Source organism: Gymnogyps californianus, chromosome 2 (assembly GCF_018139145.2).
Source record: "Gymnogyps californianus isolate 813 chromosome 2, ASM1813914v2, whole genome shotgun sequence".
NCBI lineage: Eukaryota > Metazoa > Chordata > Aves > Accipitriformes > Cathartidae > Gymnogyps > Gymnogyps californianus.
Window position 1 is genome coordinate 100,296,362 of NC_059472.1, and position 24,920 is coordinate 100,321,281.

Below are 24,920 nucleotides of genomic sequence, written 5' to 3' on the forward strand. Positions count from 1 at the left end.
ACTTCCAGAACAAACATCACAGATTAAATACTTCCCTTACAAATACTTTCACGGCTCATTTTACTCTGATGGTTTGGGATGGTTATGCTGGTTAGGAATTTTATTTTTTTTTTTTTTTTTTAGGATAGCATAGGAAGTGCCTTAAGACTAAAAAGATGTAATCCAGAAAAGCTGATATGAAGTTTAAAAATATTTTTACCCAAGCCTTGTCTACATGGTGACTAAATACTCACCACCCAAAGCAGAAGACAGCAAAGTATATTCCAAAAAGGGTGGCAAATGCATGGCGAACAGCAGAGCTGGCATGACTGGGACCCAAGTAAATACGAAACCAAAACGCAGCCAAAAGTGCAAACAGTTGACAGGCTACAAAATTGATCTGTAAAAGACAAAACAAAACAAAAAGTGGTTGTGATTCTTGAAGGAGGCAGGGAAGGAGTCTCTCCATTCTCAGAACAATAAAGACTGGAGCCAGGAAAAGGGGGGGGGGAAATGCGAGAGTAATGAATCTTTTGTTTCTTAGCATTCTCACTTGTGAGCCCAAGCGGTAACTTACTTTGGCCAACGACAGAAGGGATTAAACAAGCATGTAGCCCCCCAAAAACTCAGACAAGAGGGAGAGCAGGCTCCAGCTACGCGTGGTATGGGTGGGCTCTGTGTAGTTCTCACTCTCCCCGGGGCAGGGCTCTGCTCTGCTGCCAGCAGCACTGGCACACCAGCCCAACCCAGGTGCAGGGGACGTCACCCCTCTCTCTGTCCTCTTGGTGGGAGGCAGAGGCCGGGAAGCAGACTGGGACTCTGAAGTATTGCCCCGGCACCTGACTTTCTCCACAAACACCAAAACAAGGGCAAAATCAACAGTTCTGATGTGACACTGTTTCACAAGCAATACCTGGACAGCCTTCTTAGCCGAAATGCTCCACTCCACAGCATCCTCCAAGCAGGCCTTTCAACTTACCATTTTTTTGCAGTTCAAGAGTGCAAAGAAAACAACTTTGCTCTACCATCACACAGACAGCTAAAGAAAAATTGTTCTTTGGCTACTGCATGTCTCTATAGAGCGTGGTAAGCACTTTGGCCCTGTTGTAAGGAGGTAGCAATGGCATTGGGAACACAAGACAGGTATATGCAGAGGGCAAGCAGTCCATGACTAGAGGCTATTCCTTTCAAACACAAGGACAAGCAAAAGCTTCAGTGTCCTCAGAGCAAAACCAACACCAAGCTGCCTTCTTCAAGTCAGCTTCTCTTTGACAGCCTCAGCAAAAATCCCAGAAGTCAGAGGAACAACAGAGCTCAGGAGCTGTCTCCTAACAGACCAGTATAGCATTAGGATACGACATCCATAAGTCCAGCCTGGTCCCTAGACAGCTGGAGTTAAATTCATTTATTCAGCTGCAGTCCTTTTTTTTTTTTAAAAAAAGAAAAATTCACTCCGAGCTCTCCAGCAGCAAGTCATCCTAGACTGAGTAAAACTAAATAGGCTGCAACATTTAAGCAATCACTTAGATTAGAGGATTATCCAAAGCTATCAGTCCAGGACAGGATGATATATCTCACTTGGAAATGCTCTGATGTGCTGGCTGTCCAGAAGTGGTTGGATTCAGCCAGGCTTCTTGTCAAAAACATTTACAATGTGTTTAACAAGACACTACAGCCCCAAACTGCTTTTATTCTGGTGGACTATATCCAACATGGTGCTGTTCAAGCAAATGCTTTTATTAAAGGTTTGTTGGCTACATTGCTGCAGTTCCTTTATTTCAATGATGCAGGCAGCCATGCAATAGAATAATGCAATAATTTAAATACTTAGATATGCTGAATTTTAGTTCTTTGGAGCAGAGACAATATCAATTTATTTCTTGTTCATGTAAGCAACCAGTATTTATAACAGACGGTATCATAGAATACATCCAAAAGCAAGTAATTAGCAATGTCTTCTTATGATAATACTTTACGCTTTATTTAAATAAGACAATTCTTATTTTCCATGAAAGATTTAAAAAGTAAGAGAACAAAATTGCACTGGTATCACAAAACCCAGATGCTGTAGTACAAATCCCAAACTCTCATCTGGTCTATTACCGTACAGTTACACTCAAAACATTAACTCCTCCCTCCCCTCCTTCCACAGCCTGAGGTACGGCAGAAATGGCTGAAGAGAGGACATCCCCTACAGGGCTGCTCTGATTGCATCCTTTCTAAGCACGTTCCCAAGACTGATGGATGCCAATTCATCAATGACAATTCAGTGAACCTTCATCCCACCTCAGCCTGCTCCCACTTAGGCTCATACTAGTGCATCCAGTGCAGCTCAACTTTGTGGCATGCAGAGCCCCTCTGATTCAGTATAAAGACGGAAAGTGCAGAGACTCCAAGAAACCTGATGTGGCTGATTGTTTAAAAGACAATACCTCCTTCTGTGCAGCGTCACTCATGGAAGCTTTACACCAGTAAAAACCATCAAGATAAGCAAGCGCTTGCTTTTTACTTTCATCCAGTTCTTGTATGTTCAGTTCAAGATGTTAAAGATGCCGGGACTTCAGAGGTTCACACACAGAGCAAAACGAAAGTGCAATATCCCATGGCAGACACACTTGTAACAGCATTTACATAACTAAGGCAGGTAACCACAGCAGCAGCAGAAAGCAAAGCAGCAGAGACTTCATCACAAGCTAACATACAGTACACGACAGCACAGCAGCCTTCCATACATATGCTGTTGCTTGCCTACACTATCAACTCCTCTGAGCATGTGTTACCTGTGCTACTTGGATTAAAGTTAGCACGGGTACACCAACCGTGCCACTATCACATCTTCATTTTGTTGTAGAAATTAACCAAGACAATTTCTTCTCCGTGCTGTTTTTGTAGGAGTTAGCGTAAATCTTTGTACCAGTATAAAAGCAAAAGTACACGCTAGCCTTACATTTCAATCAGCTTTCAATTTATGACGGTTGTTTCTGCAGAGCAGCTAAACATCACAGATCCAATGTACTCAGCAAGCAATAATCTCAGAATACTAGTTTTCATTTACCCTTTTTGTACTGAATTAAGCTAGAAAGTGCCTTAAAGAGGAATGGCTACAACACATCATTAAAAGTTACAGATATGATTCAAAAATCTAAAGATTAACCTTTCTTTTCAGGATCCGTAAATGACAGTGATGGTGTCAAAGAGGCACAAACATACATCAGGATTCCTGAGTGTCATTTGAACATCACGTGACCTACCACAACAGCATAAAAGAAGTAAGAAGGCTGCACCCGATGCACTGCTTGGGAGATCAACTCCCAGACACAAAAAAAAATGCAGTCTGAAATGCAGAAAGAGAAGACTTTTGCTCACTGGCTGAGAACATTCATGCCTTTGCCCTCCCTTCTGAACTGCAATCACCATAGCTGTTCGGCAGCTTTCCAGGTTCCTTTCCCCCATGACCATGTTTTTCTGACAGACAGCACTGCCTCTAAACACAACATGCTGCATTTGTTTTTCTTTGTCTACCCTTAAGGCTTTCAGGGTTGTTTTTTTTTTTGTGTATTTACAGTAACACATACACATTACAAACAACATGATCAGTTTTAAAGGATTCATCAGCAGAGGGTTTGGGAGAGGGATACCAATGAACAAGAAAGCCAGGTAAATCAACAATTACTGATAAAACCTTTCTGTTATCCATGAGGTATTTGGTACCTGTTGGACAAAACCATTGGGGAATAATATTGGAGAATACTACTTCTATCTGTTCACCTATAAGCCTGCACTTAGAATCTGAATGCACAAAGAGGACCTCTGATTTCTGTGGGGTTCAGTTTGAAGATCAAACTTAGCTGCACAGAGCTCACTGCACGGTCTAGTACATAGTCTACTGCAAGACTGACTTTTAGAGGTGCTAAGCAATTGCAGAATCTTCTGCAGATCAATCCCTTCTGAGTTTACCTGAGCCAAAACTGAAAGTGTGGATAAACCAGGTCAAATCTTTTCTTTACTATAACCTATCACAAAGAAAGGGAGGGAGGTTGTTTGTTTCTTGGGTCTGGGGAATGTAAGAGAAATGTCAAGACACCAGTAAAACTGGGGACCTCCTTTCCAAGTGCTGAGAAAATTTGTTCCGCCTGGCAGGTGGAACTCCGTATTTAAAACTGAGCACTAATTTTGGTACCAGACCAGATCTGGTCTGTTCTCCACAGAGTAATAGAGGGATATGATAGCTTTTCATATGATTACCACCTCTAGTTATTTATATGTAACATTTTAAACACATGCAGCATTCACATGCATACACACGAAGACTGTCAGTTCATCTGACAGTGACTTTACTGCATTCCATTTAACATGAATTTTATTCTTCACTCTACATATTTAAGGTACCTAAGTAAACAGATGCCTAAGATTTTAAGAAATGTTGCACTGCATCACAAGTGAAGTAACAGTCACACTTTCCTCCCTTTCCCTTCCCAAAGAGGAAAGAGTTCATATTATTCCTTTTTGGCTATTTCCACTGTTGCTAAAAACACTTTGTAAACAGTAAATTGAGGGCTTCTGAACATTGATGAATGGTGTCCACACAAAAATAACATGGAAACAGAAAAAACATTATATGAGAATTAACCCTTCTCATTCTGACCCACCATTAGAAGTCATTTAACCCATGTTTTTAGCTAGTCACATCTATTCAGTGTGGCCATCAAATTTTTTTCACATCTGGTTTCAACTCTGCTAGCAGAAAATAAACACCTTTGCTTTTTACAGTCATTTTCTTGCATGGTCTAGCAAGTAAGATGTAATAAAACCAGGAATCAGAGCACATGATATGTTGCCAAAACAAGATACTATCTTCCTTTCATTTTCCATGATTAAATATTGGAAGACAGAAAGGCAGTCTCATCACAGTATCCTGCACCAACATCTGAAGACTTGTATCTGAGTCACAGCCAGCTGAAGACAGCCTTGCAATGCAGAAACAAGATAACTGCACTTTTGGAGACAGAGAAAATCTGGAACAGCTCCAGCCCAACTGGGCTGATAGTTATTGTTGTCTGGTTAAGGAATTCTTTAATATCTAATAATCTCAACTTTAAAAGGCCAGATGGATCCAAAGCATGTAAACACCAGGTATGAACAACAAGAAAAAACAATAAACTGTAGTTCCTCCCTTTATCCATTCAAATTCTGTAGTAACAATAGCTCAAAGTGATGTTTAGACTGAAAATCTGAGTTTTATACAAAGCTAGCAGTCAGGTCAAACCAACCAACCAAGCACCTATGATATTGACACAAGAATAACCAAACATAATGGTTTCACGATCCCCCTATACTATTATGCTAAATCAGAGCCCTCGAAGTACATAAAAGGTTAGTTCCATCTGCCTCAAGCCTTTGCACCTTCTCCCATTTTTAATAGGGTGAAACCAACTTGGCAAATGTTGGACTGGTACTGTAGGAAGGGGAAACCCTAACTCCCAGGCATCTGGAGTCACCTTTTCAGTCATCTCCATCAACAAGCAGGGCATATTACATGGGAAAGTCATCTCTTCAACTTCCTAGCCATTCTCAGAGGAAAATCATAAAACTTTTTGTTGTATCTTTTATTGGGTCCCATTAACCAACTGCAGGTGGGCACTTTTAAGGGCAACAGCCAGTTGGCAAGTCACAAAATAGAAGTTCCAAATATCTGTCATTAAATACGTGTCTCTCAAAATCTCAGCATTTGGAGGACGTGAGCCCATTGCCGATAACACTGAGTGGAAACAATTATCACCTTTTGTTCTGGGGACAAACTGGCTCCATGGTGGAGGCTAAAAAAAAGTAGAAATTTGTCAAATTCCTCTAACATGAAAGTCATGGAGCCATAGCGCATTTCCAGAAGGAGACAGATAAATGTGTTTTTTGGTGCACTGGAAAATGACTGAAAAAAACCACCAAAATCTTACATGGAGAAAATGGAAAGTGCTTTTCCTAGCTAGAAGTTCTTGAGATGGGAATTGGAAAATACAAGAGGAGGCAAAACCTGGCTTTATACCCTTCCACCAAATCATCACAAATAGTCTTGGTCACCGCTTACCATAGTTCAGCGTAGGCTACTAATCACTCCCTTCAGGAAGTTTCAATTCCCCTCATCCCACAAGCCTGGCATTTGCAAATCTCCCTATTTAAAGAAGTGGTAATAGACATTTGAGGGTTACTAGATCACACTCTAGGAAGAAATGATAAGTAAGATTAAGCATGTAGCCTGTTATTTCAATGCTTTTAACATTTCCTTATAGTTAAGTATCAGGAAGAAAAATTCCACATTCTGTTTTGACCACAAAAATACTTTGCTTTTCCTTTACTACTTTTTTCCTCCCTTACACTAGCAGAAAAAACTGATCTCACTTTCCAAAAATCTAGGAGGATATAACAAATTGACCACGCAGTTCTCTCCAAACTCCAAATGGCAATTAAGTCCGTTACCGAAACTGGACAGTCCTCTGTAAGCAAAATCCCTATTAATGCTATCATTCATTCACTATGAAAATCACTATGAGAAATCACACTGCTAACTTGTCACTTGTTGGATGACAAGGTGCTGATGTGTTCCCCACAGCACACAATCTTTGGACAAAAGCCAGGCATGTTGCGCTTTCATACATGTTCACAGACAGACATACAAGTGTGTTACGGCACAGCCAGGCTGCCAGAATATTCCGAGCTAGCATCCAGGTCCATGCCCACTTCAATGTGCAGCAGATGATGCAGACTGTCCTCAGATTATAGATACCGCAGAAGATACCTCTACTTTCATTCCAGGCCTTGTGCTTACCAGCTAAATGAGAGAATAAGGCTTTAAATCTGCATTTCATCTGCTGAACAAAAGAAAGTGTATGAACAGAGGCCTCCCACAGTGGCTCAGTATAAAGATGAAGTTGTAGCCAATGGTCAAGATACTCTGTATTTGCTGCTATCTACTAATGAGCTACTGAGCACTAGTTTAGCAGGCTGCTACAAGGTTTTTATCTGGTAAATTAGAATTTCTTCTCTATTCCCTAACTTACCACAGATCACCAAACAGCTGTTTTCAGTATTTGGAAAAGCATAAGGAACCATGTTAATGGAAACTGCTGACAGCAACAGCAACTCCTTCTCAAGTCAAACCACTGTTGGTGGAGTCCAACAGTGCTTGGGTAGTATTTTGGAAAGGGGATGCCATAATAAAGCATTCCCCTTTGCCAGAGATCAGCCCCATCTTCCAGGATGGTGTTTTTCTTGCAAAGAATAAAGCAAAAACTACAGAAGTGCAATAACTTGTTTTCTCCGTTTAAAAGATTATTTTGCACTTATAACCAAAGACAGCTGGCAAACAACATGTTTAAGTTCACTTTGCTGGAGACATTTCTACTTTGATGTTGAAAAATAGACCTGCTGTTATGATAGCATTTCGTAACATCCAAATTGTGATATTTAAAATGGGTGTGTTAAGAATGAGAGATGGAATATTCTTTAATCAGATCATCTCAAAGATATCTGATACTTACTGAAATTTTTCAAAATATTTTGATCTTCCAGACTATTTTTATGAACCATAAGGACAAATATTCTCTGCAAAGACCACTTAGCTCTACACAGGGAGGGGACAAACACCCCCAAAATGGAGGGCGATATCACAGAAACCATGTCAAGTTTCCCACTGCTAGAATTTTGACTTAGGCTTCCACGAAGGAAAAGGATTCGTGTAACAGCATCTGTGCAGCTCCCCTTATTGCCCACAGTGGTATCGCTTTGCACAGAACTCAGTGCACCGAGAGCCAGCACAAACAGGCGTTTGTGAAGAAATCGGAATTGACTGTCACTTGCAAGATGCTGTATTTTCTGCCCACAGCCAGGTACTGTGAATTGCAAACAGCATGGATCAGAGAGGAGACAAATTCATTCACATTGGGGAAATACCGATACGACTACTGAAGAGTCACATCTCCAATATCATACTGAAACAACTAATTTCTCTGACTTTGTGTTGTAGGAGTCCTGTGGAAGACTTTGAGGGGACAGAAGTAAAGGTTTGAAAATAGAATTTCTCTCATGGAAGAGAGAGAGAAGTGTGTATGCATGACTAATTTAAGATTATTGTCCTCTTCAGAAGCAGCACTAAGTTCTCATAGCCCTGGCTTTTTTGTTGCTGTTGCATGCGGAATATGGAGTTGGTAAAGTAGAATATGCCAAATTGACAGTGTTTTGACCTGTTGTGCTGTTTTCCTGGGTAAATTCTGCTGTTTCCCTACTAATAGGGTCAAATATCCTTCCATGATTTAGACTATAAACTTGAAACAGATGTTCTTTCTGGATTACCTCTATGAAGCCACTAGTAGAATAATCACTAGCAGGACACACAAATATAGCTATAGAACAGATTAAACCCTGAGTCATCAGAAATTTCAAAGGAAAAACATTTAAGGTTACAAAAGTAAGCTTGAGAAGTCAAATCTACACCATAATGCTAAGTCACACACCCATACATTTGCCTTTGATGGCTGATAAATTTAACGTGTGGACTTGATCCAAATACAGCTTTAGCTTGCTGTCAACAGCTCTTACATTGAACTGTAATGACCCTGTATGTTGAACAGATGTTTAAGTAGTGATCATTTATGTGCAGCAATGTTCTGCCACTACCTGTAACTCAGTAACTACTGTTCTCCCAGTGAATAATGCCAAAACATAGCATGATGAAACTCCCTTGTACCTGAGATAGCCAGTCCTAATTCCTACCTGTAATAGAAGCAGCAGTAAAATCAAACGAGCTGGAGCCTTTAGTCATTCAGGTGGTTTTTGTAAACCAGAATGCCTTCAGGTTGTTAGGAGAGCTGCCTCATTTCTTCAGATGACTCAGCAGTGAGGTAGCACACTAATTACAGTATCTTTAACCCAAAAAGAGTACTTTAAAAAGAATAATTTGACATACCTCTGTGCAGGTATAGTATCGCATGGTATAACATGGCAGACACATCTAAAAGCAGAACTACAGCCAGCAGGTCAGAATATAGAGGATATTTTAATGAGAAAAAGAAAAAGAGGAGTGAAATGTCGTTATCCAAACGGGAATTTTAACAGCAAAAAAACCCCCACCAGGACTACCAGCCTTGCTTTTCCAAAGACTTCCCCAGGAAGCAGGAAGTCACTGGGATCTTGTGCTTCTCATAGAAAAGATGGCATCTTGTACCACCTACCCTCCTTGCTTATGCATAGATTCATATTGATGCAGAGGGAACAGACTGACCTTATCATCACATTATTCCATCACTCCAGCTCTTCTCACAGGGCCCACTCGGAAGACCCAATTTAAGCATATGTAAAGTTAGGAGACAGATGTTGAAGTGAAAATGAACAGAAACAAGGAAAACAACAACTCCAGAAGAGTAAAAGACAACAAAGCAGAGACTTGAGTGCCTGCAAAGCTGCCTCTGAAAGACCCTAGAACTCTAGGAACCTCCCATGGCAGGGACACCACAGCACTGCTTCCCCCCTTTCTTTGCCACCTGTAGGGCTGAAGCAACTAACTGGAGCTTGGATCCTTAGTTTTCATAATCATTAGTTAAATACACCAGTTACCCATCTTTTTCTCAGCAATGAATTCTTGGATAATAGATATTGCTCCCAACTGGTCTTTTCAGACCTGATGAGTGTTCTCAAACCCCAAACAATTATTTTCACACAACCTCTCAAGAGCGTTGCCTAGGCCCTGCTCTCCAACACCATCACCTCATCCCCCACAGACAGTGGGTCAGCAACAAAAAAGAAGCAGGACCGAGACAGGTTTCATCAGGCATGATCCAGCTCGAGTTCACCAGCATCAAGCACTAACTGCTCCAGAGATTTCAGTCTGGTTTCTACTTTTGTATTCTTCGGTAAATAACTTCAAAGTAGCAGTGCTAAGAGTAGCATCAACGTAGATCTGCATTTTTCCCCCCAGATTTAAAGGTTTAGTTTTTAAAAACTTAGAACACAGCACAGCAAGTCAAACACCTTTTCACTTTGTCTATGTAACTGACCTAAGTACATAGTTGATTTATTCAAAATGCAAAGAAGGAAGACAATACAGACATATGTGTGTATACCCAGCCACCCCGCTGACACATCTTTCTGTGGCTTCAATGTAAATTATATTCCTCAAATACCAACGGGAGTTGCATGAATGTAGGAATGGCAGGATCCTTATAGCAATGATTCTAAAGTCCCAATTCAGAAACACGCTTAACTTTCAGGCCAGATGAAAGCCTTGCGCCTGCACATATTTACCAATTTAAAAATAAAACAGTAGGCTTAGAGTGCAATCCTTCACTAGAATGGGAACTGGCACATCTAAAATAACTTGCCCCATTATTGCTGTTGCAATGTCTGCGCAATTCTATTTTCAGTTCCTTTTCTATAGAAAAATGTGTCAGTGGTCTTTAAAAATACACACCAATACAAACAGAGCAGTTTTGTTCACGTTATCCCAGTGATATCCCAGTAAGTGCACACAACAGAACGAAACAAACATCAGTAAGAGAAAAAAAGTGCCAACTTCACAAGTTATTCTAAACCAAAAGAAAGTTGGCCTTTTTTTCCCCACTGTAGAAACTGTCAGCACTGTGTTAAATTTAGGTACATTATCCTTGGAATTAAGTGGCTTGATCAAAGACTAAACCTTTCAGACATCACAAGGGTATTATATAAGAATTTATTAGGCCCTTACACATCTAAAATCTGGAACATCCTGTATTTAAATGCTCAGTCATGCTCATAGTAACTTAAAATAAGGGCACTGTAAAAATGAGCGTATTAGGACATGCTTTAAAAATTTATGCAAGGACTTTGCTAGAGGAAGGGGTAGAATTTATCTGTCCTAACACTGATGTCGATATCTGAGCTAGTCCACCTAAATTTCTTCTATTGTCAATGGGGAAAAAAGGCAATTCTAGGCTGCAATTCATCTAATCCTAAACCACAAGTCTACAACAGGTACTTCTACTATAAAAGTAATCTAGATGAGTAAATTTAGATGTAGAAATCTACACTGCAGACTTACAAAGATGAACAGTAGCCATACTACATGCATTACCTTTAACAGAAGCAAAAAGAAATCTCTGGACTTCCATTTAGTTGCAAGAAATGAAACTTTCAAAAATGACCCACAGTTCCTGGTGCTCCACTTTTTGGTTTACCACTTAAAGACACCGTAAAATGGTATCATATTCCAGAAGCTGGTATTCTGCAATAAACTAAGCCCACTTCAAGTGCCTGAAATAGAGCTGGGGGGGGGGGGGAGAAGTGCCAATCAGGAAGCACTTCTGAAAGAAAATTACTAGTATATCTACTGCCAGATATGGGTGAAAGAGTTTTAGGGTAAAAATGCTCCTACATGATGGGCGTAGCCAAACACACCCGGTTTCCTGCTTCCGCAAGCAGGTGCTGCAAACCTCAGTTCTTCCTGTCCTCTTCCTTGTCTAAGCAGTTTTGCATCTCAGAAACACCCAGTAACAGCACTTGCAGAAGAAGGGAAGGAAAACCCTTGTGAACAACAAAGAAAATGCTTTCAGTTGATCTTAAAAACGTCACTTCAGGGTACATCAACATGGAGAGGTGAAGATGTTCTTCTATGTTGTTCTGCCCACGCTCCAACCTAGCACAATAAGGGGCACAGATCTCAGGGTGCCACCATACCCTTTCCAACAGTGCAGAGCCACAGAATTTGCTAAAAGAGGTACAGAAAATATTCCCAGCTACCTCTCAACATGGAACTCCCTCGCAGGCAGAAGAGGATACACAAAGATTTTGGGAAGCCATCAGTAAGGGCCAGGGAAAATCTGCAGTGAATCTGCTCAGATTTTTTTTTTTTTTTTCCTGTAGAGTTAATTTTCAATCAGCTCAACCTGTGCAAATGCACAATTGAGAGTTTTTTCACAAGAGAAGAAAAAGCAGCATGGCACAAGGAGAGGAAATATATGCAGAACCACCTTTTTTAGTAGTAAGCTTTAGTCAGAGCCATTTATTTGACTGGGAAAATCAGTTTATATTTTGGCAGTTATCTTTGCAAACATAACAGTTAGTAACTCACTCTCTTTGCTTCCATAAACAACGAAAACTTTATATTCTGCAGTTGCTTGCAGAGTCCCCCATTTCCACTGTGGCCCTTGATTCTGCTGGCAAGCAAATTTTCTAGATAGCTTTTTTCTTCATTTTTCAGCCTGTTTCCAAAGAGCTGTGTATGGGGTTTTTTTTCAATTCAAGCACAATTATCTTTGTTTCATTTCTTTGCTGTAACAGTGACTGTGTAGAATTAGCAAGCCTCTGTAACTGCCAACTTCAGATACTCGCTTTCACTATCGTGAGATTTCACAGCCATAAAATACTGCTCTTCCCTATTGTTCTACAGTTTAAAAGTAAAATTATTGCTCTATGCTGTTTAATATAAGATGTGTTTATCTAACCTTCATTCATGTGGGCTGCAGACTTATTTTTAATCCCTTCAGAGCTGTGGCAGGAAGAGAAGCCACCAATAAAACATGTACAGCTACAATATCCTGTTGTGGCTGTTTTTTCTTTCCTTATTTCTGCTCAGAATTTGCAGCACGCTCACTTCATGCTCATTTATTTTGGATCTTGAACCATGCAAGACGACAAGAACGTAGCCCCAGCTGTTTAGTTATGCCTGTGTTACAAGCATCTTACATCTACAGCAAATATCTCTGGAAGCTGAGCTTTGGAGCATGTCTAATTTTAGGTGCTTAATTTTAGACACTATTGAAAACAAGTAACTTGGAGATGACAAGCGCTCAGGAATTGGCGCAAGTCAAACATCTCAACCATCACTAAACTAAAATATCTGGAAATCATTAGTACCTTTCCAAAAAGTCATGCTCTGAATGAATTCCAGGGGTTACCCTCTCCAAAAAAAAAAAAAAAAAGATTTCCTAGTTTTCAAACTTAGCAACCAAATCAAAACAAAAACTAACAGGAAAACACACAGCATGAGCAAGTGTCAGTGGGTGAATAAGCATAAAGAAATGTAAAGTAAACAATAAAAAAAAGAAGAGATACTTAGATTTTGCTATAAATTAATTTCATTTGCAATTTGCACTATACTATATTTGAGGAAAAAAGATTTAATTTCCTTGCCTTATTAAAAGCATGCTGCCTTCTTTATATATTCCCCACTAGAGTTCCATACTTCTATTTGCATACAGTACAGCAGAACTTTGGGTTATAACACTGATATTTTCCAAAGTTAACTGCCATATCAAGAGGAAAAAAAAACCACCCACATTTGTATTACTTAACCATAGTATTATATTTTTCCCCAGGCATATTCTTGCCATGTTTATGAGTCAGCAATAGCAGAAACTTAACTTGCTTTCCTTTACAAAGGACAGCAATCATTAGGCAACAGGAATAAGTCTCATTTTTTCCCCTTTAACAGTTTGAAAAAAAAGAAAAGAATGCTTTTACATTTTAGAATGATTACAGTGATGCTCCTACTATGCAGTGACAGGCAACTTATTGTCCAAGACACAAAGTACAGCAACAAAATTCCAGAAACTCCAAGTGAGCTCTTCTCAAAATACCCTATGAACTTGAACACAGCCATGGAAAAGAAATTCAACAATCCTTTAAGTTGCGTAAATAATTATAACTTCCCTTTCAAACAAGCCCTTTACACATAAAGCCTAAAAAAACATGCTTTAAAAGAACTAGGACATTGCATGATCTGCACAGCTGGCTGGCAAAATTTATTTCCATCTCTATCGCAAGGTTTTATACCACTAACATCTGGCTATCTCAGAAGCACTTTGAGAACGCATTTCAGATTTGATTTTTAGCAAACTTAAGATATCTCAAAATGCACATGGGAGTTTTTCCCGCTGTTACTGTAGCACTGAAGTGCAGAGTGTGGTAGCATTTCAGCTTCCCTGAGGCTGGAAGGCGCCCGAGCAATGAGCAGTACATACTTTATACAGGAGGAGGGAGAGGGGACTCGGAAGAGGATGACCAGGGGCCTGGGTCCCCACTGACCGCTCAAAGCCTCTCCAGGGCACAAGCCAGTAGTTCCACCTGCCAGCAAATAAATGAGGCCACAGTCTCATAGGCAGAAATAGTCCAAGCAATTGCAAAGACCCAATCCTAGACACAGGAAACAGAGGCACACCTGCCACTTTGGGTCTTCTAAACTGATCTGCTACATTGCCCTTATTAGTGACTATGCTCAAAAACTGAAGTGTCAGAGAAAAAGCAAAAACAGGAGGCAGATACAGAATCAATTTTCTCCTAATAATTATTTAGACCCTGACTCAACTCTATCCAGGCCAAAAAAACAGGAAGCCTGACTGAGATAGTTAGGCAACTGATGTAATGGCGCACATAAAATATATCACTGATAAAGTTAGATCAGGATGATCTAGTGTCAGATGATCAGGATGTCAGAACCCTATCAAAGGATGAAGGCAGACTACACCAGACACCTGCTGGTGTAGTCTCTTCGAAGAGAATATGCAGATCACGAAACCCCCAAATACAGTGTTAAAGACATGCAGCTTGAACTGAACAGAGAGGAAATGCTCAGCATATGGACAACCCCCCCCCAACAGTTAAAAATCAGAACAGACAAGTAAGAGGATAACCAAGAGGGAAGTACATTGCAAAGCATATAAGGGGCCAGTTACTTTCTATATAAACTAATAGAAGGACAGCTGTAGCTTGGGCTCTTTGAAAGTGGGATGTTGGAGAAGTGACCTCTCTTGGGCGTTGGCTGATCTTCCCTACAGAGACCTGCTGCTTCCTGCTGTGTTACCATGTGAAGAAACTCAAGTAATAAATCCAGCATTGAGTCAAGCCCTGGGAGGGGATGACGACTCTAGCAGACCCACTCACCCGAAACGGGAGCAGCCGTGCTTGGGACTGCCAGCAGTGACTCGGGATCCCAAAAGCATCAGCAATACCAGAGGCAGAGCTGCCAGAAACCAGTGCCTGCAGAGGGGACGGGCCCTGAAAGGAGCCAGCAAAAGAATACGAACTTACAAAAGCTTTCCCTTTTACGCTACTAAGTATCTTACTCTGGATACTCGTGTTTTTCAAATAAACATCCAAGTCCACTCTGGCTCTGGCCAAGTCCCTGGCCTTAGCAGCCTCCTGTTGAAATGGGTTTCACAGCCCAGTTCTGGACTGCATGAAAAAGACCTTCATTTTAATCACTGTTGAATCTGCAGCCTTCCAATGTTATCACATTTTTCTCTTCACGTGGAGAAACATTGGGAGACAGAAGGGAAGAAGTTGTAGATCTATTTCATTTATGCTGCTCATGTGTACTTTCACCTTGATTCTTTTTAGCAGCCACATTTCTAAAGCAAACAACCCAGTTCCTTCACTTTGCTTTTGCATCTTTAAGACAAGAAGTCTACCCTGTAATTTTTTCTCTTTTACCTTGTTCATATTTTCGTTCTGGTTTCATGGCAAAGAACAGCTACAATCATCTTTCGACTGACAAGAGCAACTACAATGGGACAGAAACATATTTATGTCACCCATTTCCCTCTGCCCTGGACCATTCTTTGTTCTAATCCTCATTTTATTTACTGGTTAGCATCAGCAGAACATCTCTAAAACTTTCTTTTTCCGAACTGCTGAGCCCATTTTCCTCTCTGCAATGTTACGTTTGCAATTGGGAACTAGCGCCCTAGCAAAGAAGCAGCAATAAAGGTAACACAAAATTAAAGTTACATTCTCTGAATAAAAAACAAACAAATGTTTTCTCCCTCAAGAGTCTATCATATTTCACAATGTACCACAGCAATATGCCTACACTTTCAACATACTTGTATAAAATAGGCAAAACCCACCCATACACTGAGTGCAGTGTTATCATTGCTGTGGCAATTACAGACCACAATTTTTTTGCCTCAAGAGAATTAGCATGAACACAAACATACACCCAAAGGCATAAACAGCTGTGGGTGCTAACAGTGCCTACAACTCACTGTGGATGTGTAACGCTGCCATCAAAAACTGGATTTAATTCAAAAAGTAAGTCCTTTAACTTCCCAGTCACTGTCTCCAAACCATTTGTCTACACTTGTTTTTCACCTTCAATACAGCATAGTTGGTAAAACATCCCTGCTGTATAAGAAGTATAAATGTAAGACAACTTAAACTCCGCTTGTGAGTGAAAAAAGTAATTCTAAAACTCTCTCTCAAATAGATAAATCATTGATCTATCAGCTGGAATTTGCTGGTATAAATACTTACTGTAAACCGTAGGAGTCGGTGATTTGAACCCGCCCTCTGTGTGTGCACATGTGAGATAAACAAAGTCAATACCGTACTACTCTTTAACACTCCCTTGCACTGATAACAGGAAAAAAATCTACTTTCACCAGTTTATAATGTCATTTAAGGTAGATGTAAGAGTTAATAATTAAATCTTTTCCACTCAGTGGTCCTTTAAAAAAAAAAAGTTTAAAATAAAACCAATACATAAGCATGAAAACAACCATGGAAGTTATTTGAGAAATGTTGGGAGCAGGGGGTTCTCAAATGTCTCGGTTTTTGCCTTGTCATTTTGCCTTCCCCATTCCTGCCCTATCTGCATACCAGTGCCAAATTGCACTTGAACAAGAAACCACAAACGAAGAAATTGCTCAAGTCCAATTGGAGCTTTTGTCACAAGACCAGGGCCTGTAGAAAAAGCAAACGCTCACCCTGTGCATGACAGCCAGCAGCTGAAGTTTCTTTCTTGGCCTGAAATTGTTATTTAGTTTTTTAGTATTCTGCACGCAATCCAAAAGACTGATCTAAAGGAGTATTTTCTTGCCTCCTTTTTCTCTCTCAGACATCCCCAGCCTGACGCACTCCCTGAACTTGAAGACCGCAGAATATAATCTGACACTGATCAATAATTTTTAAAGTTGCTATTCCATAGGATTGCCAGATTTTTGTCTGGGACTTACCAGGCAGACACACACACTCAGGTCTATCTGCCCTTTGCATAAACCATCTAGGTAGGTAGCTCGCATGCTTTCAAACAGCATCCTACCCACTATGCTGCAGAGCATCACATGAGGACACAAGCAAAATTCCCGTTCTCCAGCCACCCAATCACCCAGGAACACCAGGTAAATGTTCAGAGTCCTCAAATCCCACCTGGACAAAGCATCTGGAAAGAGGGAAACCAAGAATGAAGAATTGTTCTAATATTTAGTATTTGTTTTGTCTAAGACCAGATAGCATCGCAACAGTCATGCTATACACTGATTGACTAACTTTAATAGTTTTCAGAGTAATGACTACCATTTCCTGTTAAAAAAAAAAAAAAAATCCAAGCTGGTAAAGCTGTTGAGTTAATAATTTAAATTTTGGTTTAAAAATTATTTTTCACTTGGGTATTTTAATAAAACTTAGAGGAATGATTGAGAACAAACTCTTTGGGAATTTGTAAATGTTTCAATTTATTTGATTCAAAAATATGTTTTCAAGGTTTTTTTCCTCACATTATTGAGATTTCTTTTTTTTCTAAGCCTGAAATTTTCTTATCATGAGGGAAGCCCAAAACACAGCAGAAAAATTATTTCCCACCCAGCTCCATTAAGGATGCAACATACTGTAAGTAGCCCCCCAAAAAAAAGTTCTGAAAAACCATTTATGCAGAAACTATTGCTTGTGCTTTTGTTTTTGCTTCGGTGCTCACCTATGATTTTGCAAAAGCTGTTTAAAATGCCTTAAGCCAGGGAAAAAAGGTCCAGTGAAAACAAACATTTCCAATCAAGATCACAAGAAGGCAGAATGATCAAATCCCACCTTGCTCTGGGGAAGGACCACCCAAAGGGTTTCCCCTTGGCCTTTTTTATCCACATGCCATTCTCCCTGTTGGCAGAGGCAGGACAGGCTGACCCAGCTGAGCCCCATGCAGAACGGACTGGATTCCACACTGTCAGAAGTGACCAAACAAGCCTGACCAGTGCTATGTTCTGAAGAAACCACCAAATGAAGGTCAGAGATTTCCACTATGCCTATCTTAGCAAGTGCTGTGGTGCAGCAGAAGTGGGTCTTAAAGAGCAATACAGCTGAGGATGAGGACCCCACATTCATGGGACTCGTTGTCTGGAGGGTCTCACTTCAGAGGAGCTGAACTCCGGTGCTGCGGGCTGTGTGCCCTTTAGCAGCTGAAGCACTGCAGGCTCCTGGGGCGCATCCTTCGGAAAGCAACCCTGTGTAGATGCTCCAGGGCCGCTTCACATACAAAGTGTGCTAAGTGGGACAGTCAAGAGATGCATTCCCAAAGCGCACTCCTGATCCAAACTACATGTTAACATAAACACTCCCACTATTAGTAAAGGACAGTAGAAATGTATGCATCAGGCTGTACTTTCAAGAGCAAGCCTGGGTTTCTGGAAGCTCCCCTTAAGTACCCTCACTAGACTACCCGAGCATCCAGGAAGATGAGGTTTGGTACCCTCGAGGTTACCTGTAACTACTAGGTCATATACAGAGGGATTTTTTTACTCAAAAGAGAAAGACGGCCCATTGACATCAGACTTTTTACATGGTTTTGGACAAGTACAAAAGGTTGGATTCACCTCTGCACTGATGCCAAGCCCAGCGCTGCAGCCTCCCCTGCCCAGGGATTACCAGCACCACTTGCAGTTTGGCAAGTCTACCTTGAGCGCTGCCGATTCTCGTGAGCTGTAACAGAAGCCAAGGAGGAGCCAGGGCATTAAATATCGTGCCAGGCTGGCGAACGCGCAGTAAATCCTAAGCATCAGGGGCTCCCCTGAAAGCACAGAGCCAGCTCTGTGCTCAGTGCCTAGACCCCTAGGCTGGAGCCCAAGAGTCTTCGTCACTACTTTATATTGTCTCAAAATAGCTGCAGAGCACCACTAAATCAGTGCTGGTGTGATTAATGTGCAGAGAAAGGTTTCAGGAAACTTTATGCCGCACTTCAACGTTTATTTTTCCAGATCTTGTTTAACACATATGAGACGGAAAGTGCTTCAAAAGGGGAAAATTGCAAGCGGCTGATTCCAGTTGCACTTTTGTCCCTTGCCAAATGAAAAACTTAATAGGACAGACTTTGTTTTCAAGGCATAAGGGATGTGGAAATATTTACACCTATAGTATCAAGACATCAGCCATGAGGTTCAAGACTGCAGTGCCAACCTGAGTGAGAACATGTTGAAAAAGGCAGCATGTGTTTCCAAGACAGAGGAAAATGTGTATTATTACAATTGTTAGTAATAGCTGACCTGAACAGAACGAAATGCTTTGGAGACGGCCTTAATCTTTGGAAAGTACTATACCTCTGTCTCAGGAACATACAGAATCTTGGGCCTTGCACAAGTGGGTGCAACAAGTTAGAGAGTGGATTTGCTCTAAATGCACAGAAAAGCTGTGCAGCCCACGAGCACTATGAACTGCCCTCCTTGCAGGCACCTGTTTAACTGGGGATCCAAAACAGGGCCAGCAAGAGTATGCCTCTGTTCTTTAAATCAAGTGCTACTTCCTTCATGGCATTATAGTAAAAAGCTAATGATTTCTTTTAAGGACAACAGTTTTACAAAATCTGGGTATTCAAAAGTCAGAAAATATCAAAATTAAAGTTGGTTTTGGCAATCTAAGTAATATCTCTCTATAAATGTGTTTTAAGATGTTGATTTCAAATTTCATTTTTGCTTACTGTTTCTCAAATAACTAAAAGTTACACAGCTTTACTTTTTGTAGTTGAGGGTGTCAGGCAGGGAGGCATTGTCAAATCTGACAAGTACTGCTGCAATTCAAAATGAAACCAGAGTTTTCAATTCCAAAATGACTTGCATTAGGAAATTAAAAAGTAGCACAGTTCATACCAAACATGGACAGTTGTTGCTGTTGCCTTAGACTAGCTTTTTTCAGGTAAAAATCAGATACTAACCCCACTTATGTCTTCAATGAACTTCCATCTTCAGTTATCTCGCTTCAATCTGTAACAAATTACCTTTTTTCCTCAGCATTACATCTTCTAATGCTTCTATTGACAACCATTAAAGGAACTTCAAAGTTCCCAGCCTAAGTCTGTTGAGCTCCTAGAAAGCTAATTTTTTATTTGGCTTTTCACTGCCCAAAAAGTGGATTAGAAAAGTCATGCAAAGAGGCTTGGGACTAACACATCGGCTGACTAGCTAAACCAGAAAGCGTAGAAGTAAAACTGAAGTCAGACAGCAAAAGAGCTGAAAAATGTGAAATTTAACAAAACAACCCCTGATTTGGGGATCAGAATTCATGTTGATTTTTGTAAAAGGAAAAAATACACATATACTTTTTTCTTCTTTCTCCTTTTTAAACCAATTCATCAGCATGCTTTGGGCAGAGCGCTATTCAAACTCAAGGAATGGTGGGAAGACATCTCTAATACTTCAACTATCCCAAGACTCAGAGGCATGTCCCACAGTCCCCCCACATAGTCAGTGTTTTATTTAAACTGCTGGCAAAACATAAATATGCAGACCAGCTCCAATGAAAGGATTAAAATGAAAAATAAGGTGTACAACCAGCAGCCAAAGCATCCAAAATTAAGTTTAAATGCACATTTTTTCTGGCCTCATCAATGAAAACACTGAAGTTAAAAGCCCTCTGATATAAACATGAGAAGATGCTCATACATTTTTTTGAGAGAGTCTCCTTGAACACCGAATGTACTTCCCTGAAAGTCAACAAACTTGGTACTGTCTGACACAGGTCAAGGTAAGGCCTGTTAAAATGTAAGGATTGTTGTACGGCAGTTGAAGATTTGCATTTGGGCTGCTACTTCTAAGGCAACAGGTAACCTGGGATATCAAGGGTACTGCAAAATAACCTTGAGAAGTGAAACCTTTTAATCGTATGTCTTAATCCTTTGAATGTGAATTACTTCTAGAGATGCCTAGAGCTTAGGAAGGCATGGTAAAACTACTTATGGATAAACAATGCCATTAAACTGACTTTTAATATACCTTTAAATAGTATATTTATTTCTTCACTGTATTTATACACACATGCACTTCATTTACAGAAATTACACCATTAAGAGTTTAATGTTTAACTTCCTATATCTCACTGATTTATGGTAGAGGACGATGTCCCAAAATTGGTGATTTAGGGTATATATGACAAAAAAGTATATACTTTGCCAAAAGTTACTGTATAAGCATACTGGAGAGATGATGTTCCAGGCATCATGTGATTTGAGGCACACACGATAAGGAAAAAAACCCCAAAACTCTTTTCCAAATTTTGCTGGAGGTATGTCATTGACCTAGCCAGATGTTTTTAGAACACAAGTCAGCTAAACTTCAAAGTCTGCTTTCCTGGGATATGAGGATAAATTCAACACAGAGAGTCTTTTCATCCTCTTTCAAGCTCATTAATCTTGTTACTGAATATAGCACTTCTTAAAAAATAATATTTCAATGCTAAATTCAAAGATAAATTATCTATTAAAGAGACATGCAAGTACACACTGAGACATCAGGATTATTTTAGCATCTAAAGCAGAAAACATCGCTATGTTCTCATGCAGCACACTGTCTACTAAATAAAAAGTGAACAGTCTGCCAGGTACACAGTGCAGCTAGGAATTGCACCCTCTGTAATTCTGCAGTTTTTAAACCTAAGTTGTAGTTTTTTAAAATGAAAACAACCAATGTGTAAAATGACATTTTCATATTCACCCATGCTTCCCATAGCGAGTGATACAACAGCTGCTTAGCAGATGACAAAACATTTTCCACCTACTACTACTACAGCTTTTCTGCCCGTGCTATGAAAGGGTAATGATTATGACTTTCATTTTTCAGACCTTCAGCTCAACTTTTTTTCTGGTCTTTCTCGTAGACTGAAATCTCTCTCATAGCACAGACCTCATGGAAAACCACCTCTATAAAAGAAGGGACAAGTCCTCTGTGCACTTAACGCAGAAGCGGACACACACGGCTTTCACATACCACAGTGACCTGGAGGGTCTAAACTCCACCTGCACACCTTTGTCTCTCACTCTCTGGGCACTTCTCGGCATTTTTGAAGGCTCAGGGCCAGCCATGGAGAACCGCCAGCCACACGGACTGGAGAGAGATTTAGGCTGTCACCATCCAACAGGCTGAGCACAATGATGCTGACATACAGTGACAAACCAGAGATTACCTCCCCTGTTGCAGCCTAGCCACCGAGTCGAAGGCATAGAGAGCCTGTTAGCATTGCAGTAAGGGACTCGTATAAAACCAGTCCCTCCGACATGTGGGATTCATATCTAGCAAAAGTCCTTCATATGCAGAGCTCTGTTCTGTGCAGAGAAGCCAGTGAACTTTTCTTTTCCCCCTCAGCAAAAGCCCTGCCTCATTCTAATGAGGAAGGTAACCAACCCTGGCAGAAGAGCTCTGTGAAAGTGTTGAAAGTGTTTTTGTTTTGTTTCCGAGGGCATTAGCACTGCAGGTCAGAGTTGAAACTCATGTCATCTGAGGGGACAGTGGTGGCACAACACTTCCACGCAGCAACATGGGTATTTCCTACTTCAGGGCAGCAGAAATCCCTGATGCTTGGCATGGTCCAGCACATCGCAGTGGGGCAAGAGGGGTGGGGGAGACTTTTTTTAAATGATTGATAGTATAATCTCACAGGGACAATTAAGCAGGATCGGGGGGGTGAGGGGGGTTCAGGTGAGAAAAGCTGCATTTCAGCACAGCTCTGCTGCAGTTCTGCAATGAACCCCAGCAAGGGGGGTTCCTCCTGGCCCATCACTGCTCCGTGCCGCTGGAGCCAGCGGGGTCATTCACAGGGACGGCACCTATGCCTGCACATGTGCTCGCACAGCCCAGCCACACTGCTAACCCCGGAGCATATGCCCCCCGCTTCCTAGTGTGGGCTCAAGATGCAAACCACCAGGCACACAGGTGCCCACCAACAGCACCCACGAGACCGGGGCCCTGGGACAAACACAGCACACAACCAGATGCAGCGAAGTATCCTCAGGCCCAGCAGAGCATGGGGAGAATTTTCTCCGCGGACAACATCATCTTTATATCACCTTGGCTGAATGGAAGGACAAGTTTTTGAAAGCTCAGAAAGAAAAGCTGCAGTCTGTCAAGTCTTCATTGTTTGGTGACCCAGTCAGCCTAACACTGTACGTACGCCATGGCGTCGCAAACAAGCTGGAACAGTAAACATTTGCTATTCCTGGTTCCTTTGGTGTTCCCATATTCATCAATCATGGCATGGAATACCTCAAAAAAGAAGCTATCACTATTCATGTGCCTTCTTCTAAATTAATAGCTTATAGATAATTATAGGCCTTCATTGTTTGACTGTTTTAGCGTTGAGCAACAGATCTTTTTTGCATCAAAACCTGTTTCCGTTAAAAAAAGGAAAAACTGGCACAGTTAGATGTCGGGGCTTGATCTATAAAATGATATATTTCTTACTCAATTTTAAAAACAAACAGTAGTAAAAAATGACGCATAGCACCAGCCACTCTGCAAACAGAAGAAAGCAAATAAATCTCAATCTTCTGTTGATTTTTACCAGCATGTCTCTGCTGCCCTGGTTTCTTGGAGCACAGCTCAGCATTCTAGTAGTTTGGTGGAGACTTTTTCTGGTCAGCACAAACTTCCAGACCTAACTTCCTCGTTGCTGAAAGAATGCAGGAAGGCAGCAGGTGCATGCTGGCTTGAGAGACAATAAAAGGTGGCAGTGGGGGAGCAACGTTTTCTGCCTGTTAGGGGTCAGCTTAACTAGGAGCCTATAAACAACCAGACAACACCACAGCCAAAAATATATTATGCTGTTAAGCCTTTCATACAAACTTGCTTGCCCATAAGACTGCTTTCTCGTATCCATGCCTGTGCATTTCACATATCTCCATACACGCGCTTTGCAATTCTGTCAGGCGCTTGTACTAGGCTGAAAGAGCCTTCTGTCCTTCCTTTCTACAGATCTGTAGCCACAAAAGCAGTGCCTGAACGTAATGATTCCTTACAAGACACACTGCATCCGCCCTCCCACACAATGCACGTTCCCGAACAGTTGACCAGAGGTGGGCAAGCACCTGAACTATTTAAGCATGTCAAACTTCGCCGCAGTTAGCTCGACACCGTGACCGAGAGCATCCAGCAGCGGCAGCGACTTCTGGCAAGAGCACGAAAAGCACCAGGCATCGCCGGGAAAAATAAAGAGCTTTCGCGGTTACAGCGACCAGCCAGCCCGGCAAAGCTGCGCGCCTCAACCCCAACCCCAGCCCGACCCCGACCCCGACCCCGACCCCACCTCGCTCCGCCGCCCGCCTTCCCCTCGCCGAAACGCGTTCCTACCCCAAGGTTTTCCGCGGGGGACGGCGCCTCCGCGCTGCCCCCAAGGCCCTCTGCCAGATGCAAGGCGTGACAGCGACGGGCTGTCCGCCTCTGCCGGACAAGCCTCCCCGCGCCGGGAGCCTCCCCCCGACCCGCCGCGCCCCGGCACGGCACGCAGCCTCACCTGGTCCAGCGGGATGCCCAGCAGCCCGCTCAGCGGGTGCAGCAAGGTGGAGCCGGTGGTGCGGTGGGGGGCGCCGGGCGGCTCGGCCATGCTGCATCCCCACCACCACCACCCCCCCCCCCCGCCACGCCGCCGCCGCCGCCGCCGCCACACGCCCCCGGCCCGCGCGCACCTCCGCCCGCCCGCTCCGCTCCGCGCCCGCCGGCCGCCGCCCCGCCGCGCCGGCCGCCGGGCCGCAGGGGGCGCTCGGCGGGGCGGGGCCGCCGCCAACGCCGGGGGCGGGGCGGGCGCCGGCCGGGCCCCGCGGGCGGGGAGCGGGGAGTCCTCGCCATCCCGGGGCCTCACCTGCCGCCTCCCATCGTCCCCGGGAGAAAGGGGGGGGGGGGGGACAGGCAGCCAAGCCCGCGCGTGGGGGTGGTCCGTTATAACGGCCGGCTGCCGCGGCC

The 24,920-nt window shown here is 42.2% G+C and overlaps 1 protein-coding gene across 1 annotated transcript in view; it reads right to left on the reverse strand.

Annotated features, from left to right (window-relative positions):
• Positions 1-24,564, reverse strand: part of MBOAT1 (membrane bound O-acyltransferase domain containing 1) — a 58,001-nt gene extending 33,437 nt beyond the window's left edge. Inside the window, exons 1-2 of the mRNA XM_050891831.1 lie at positions 24,475-24,564; positions 234-379 (exon numbers count right to left, since the gene is read on the reverse strand). Of these exons, the coding sequence (XP_050747788.1) occupies positions 234-379; positions 24,475-24,564 (236 nt within the window). The remainder of the gene's footprint in view (positions 1-233; positions 380-24,474) is intronic.
• Positions 24,565-24,920: the final 356 nt, after the last annotated feature.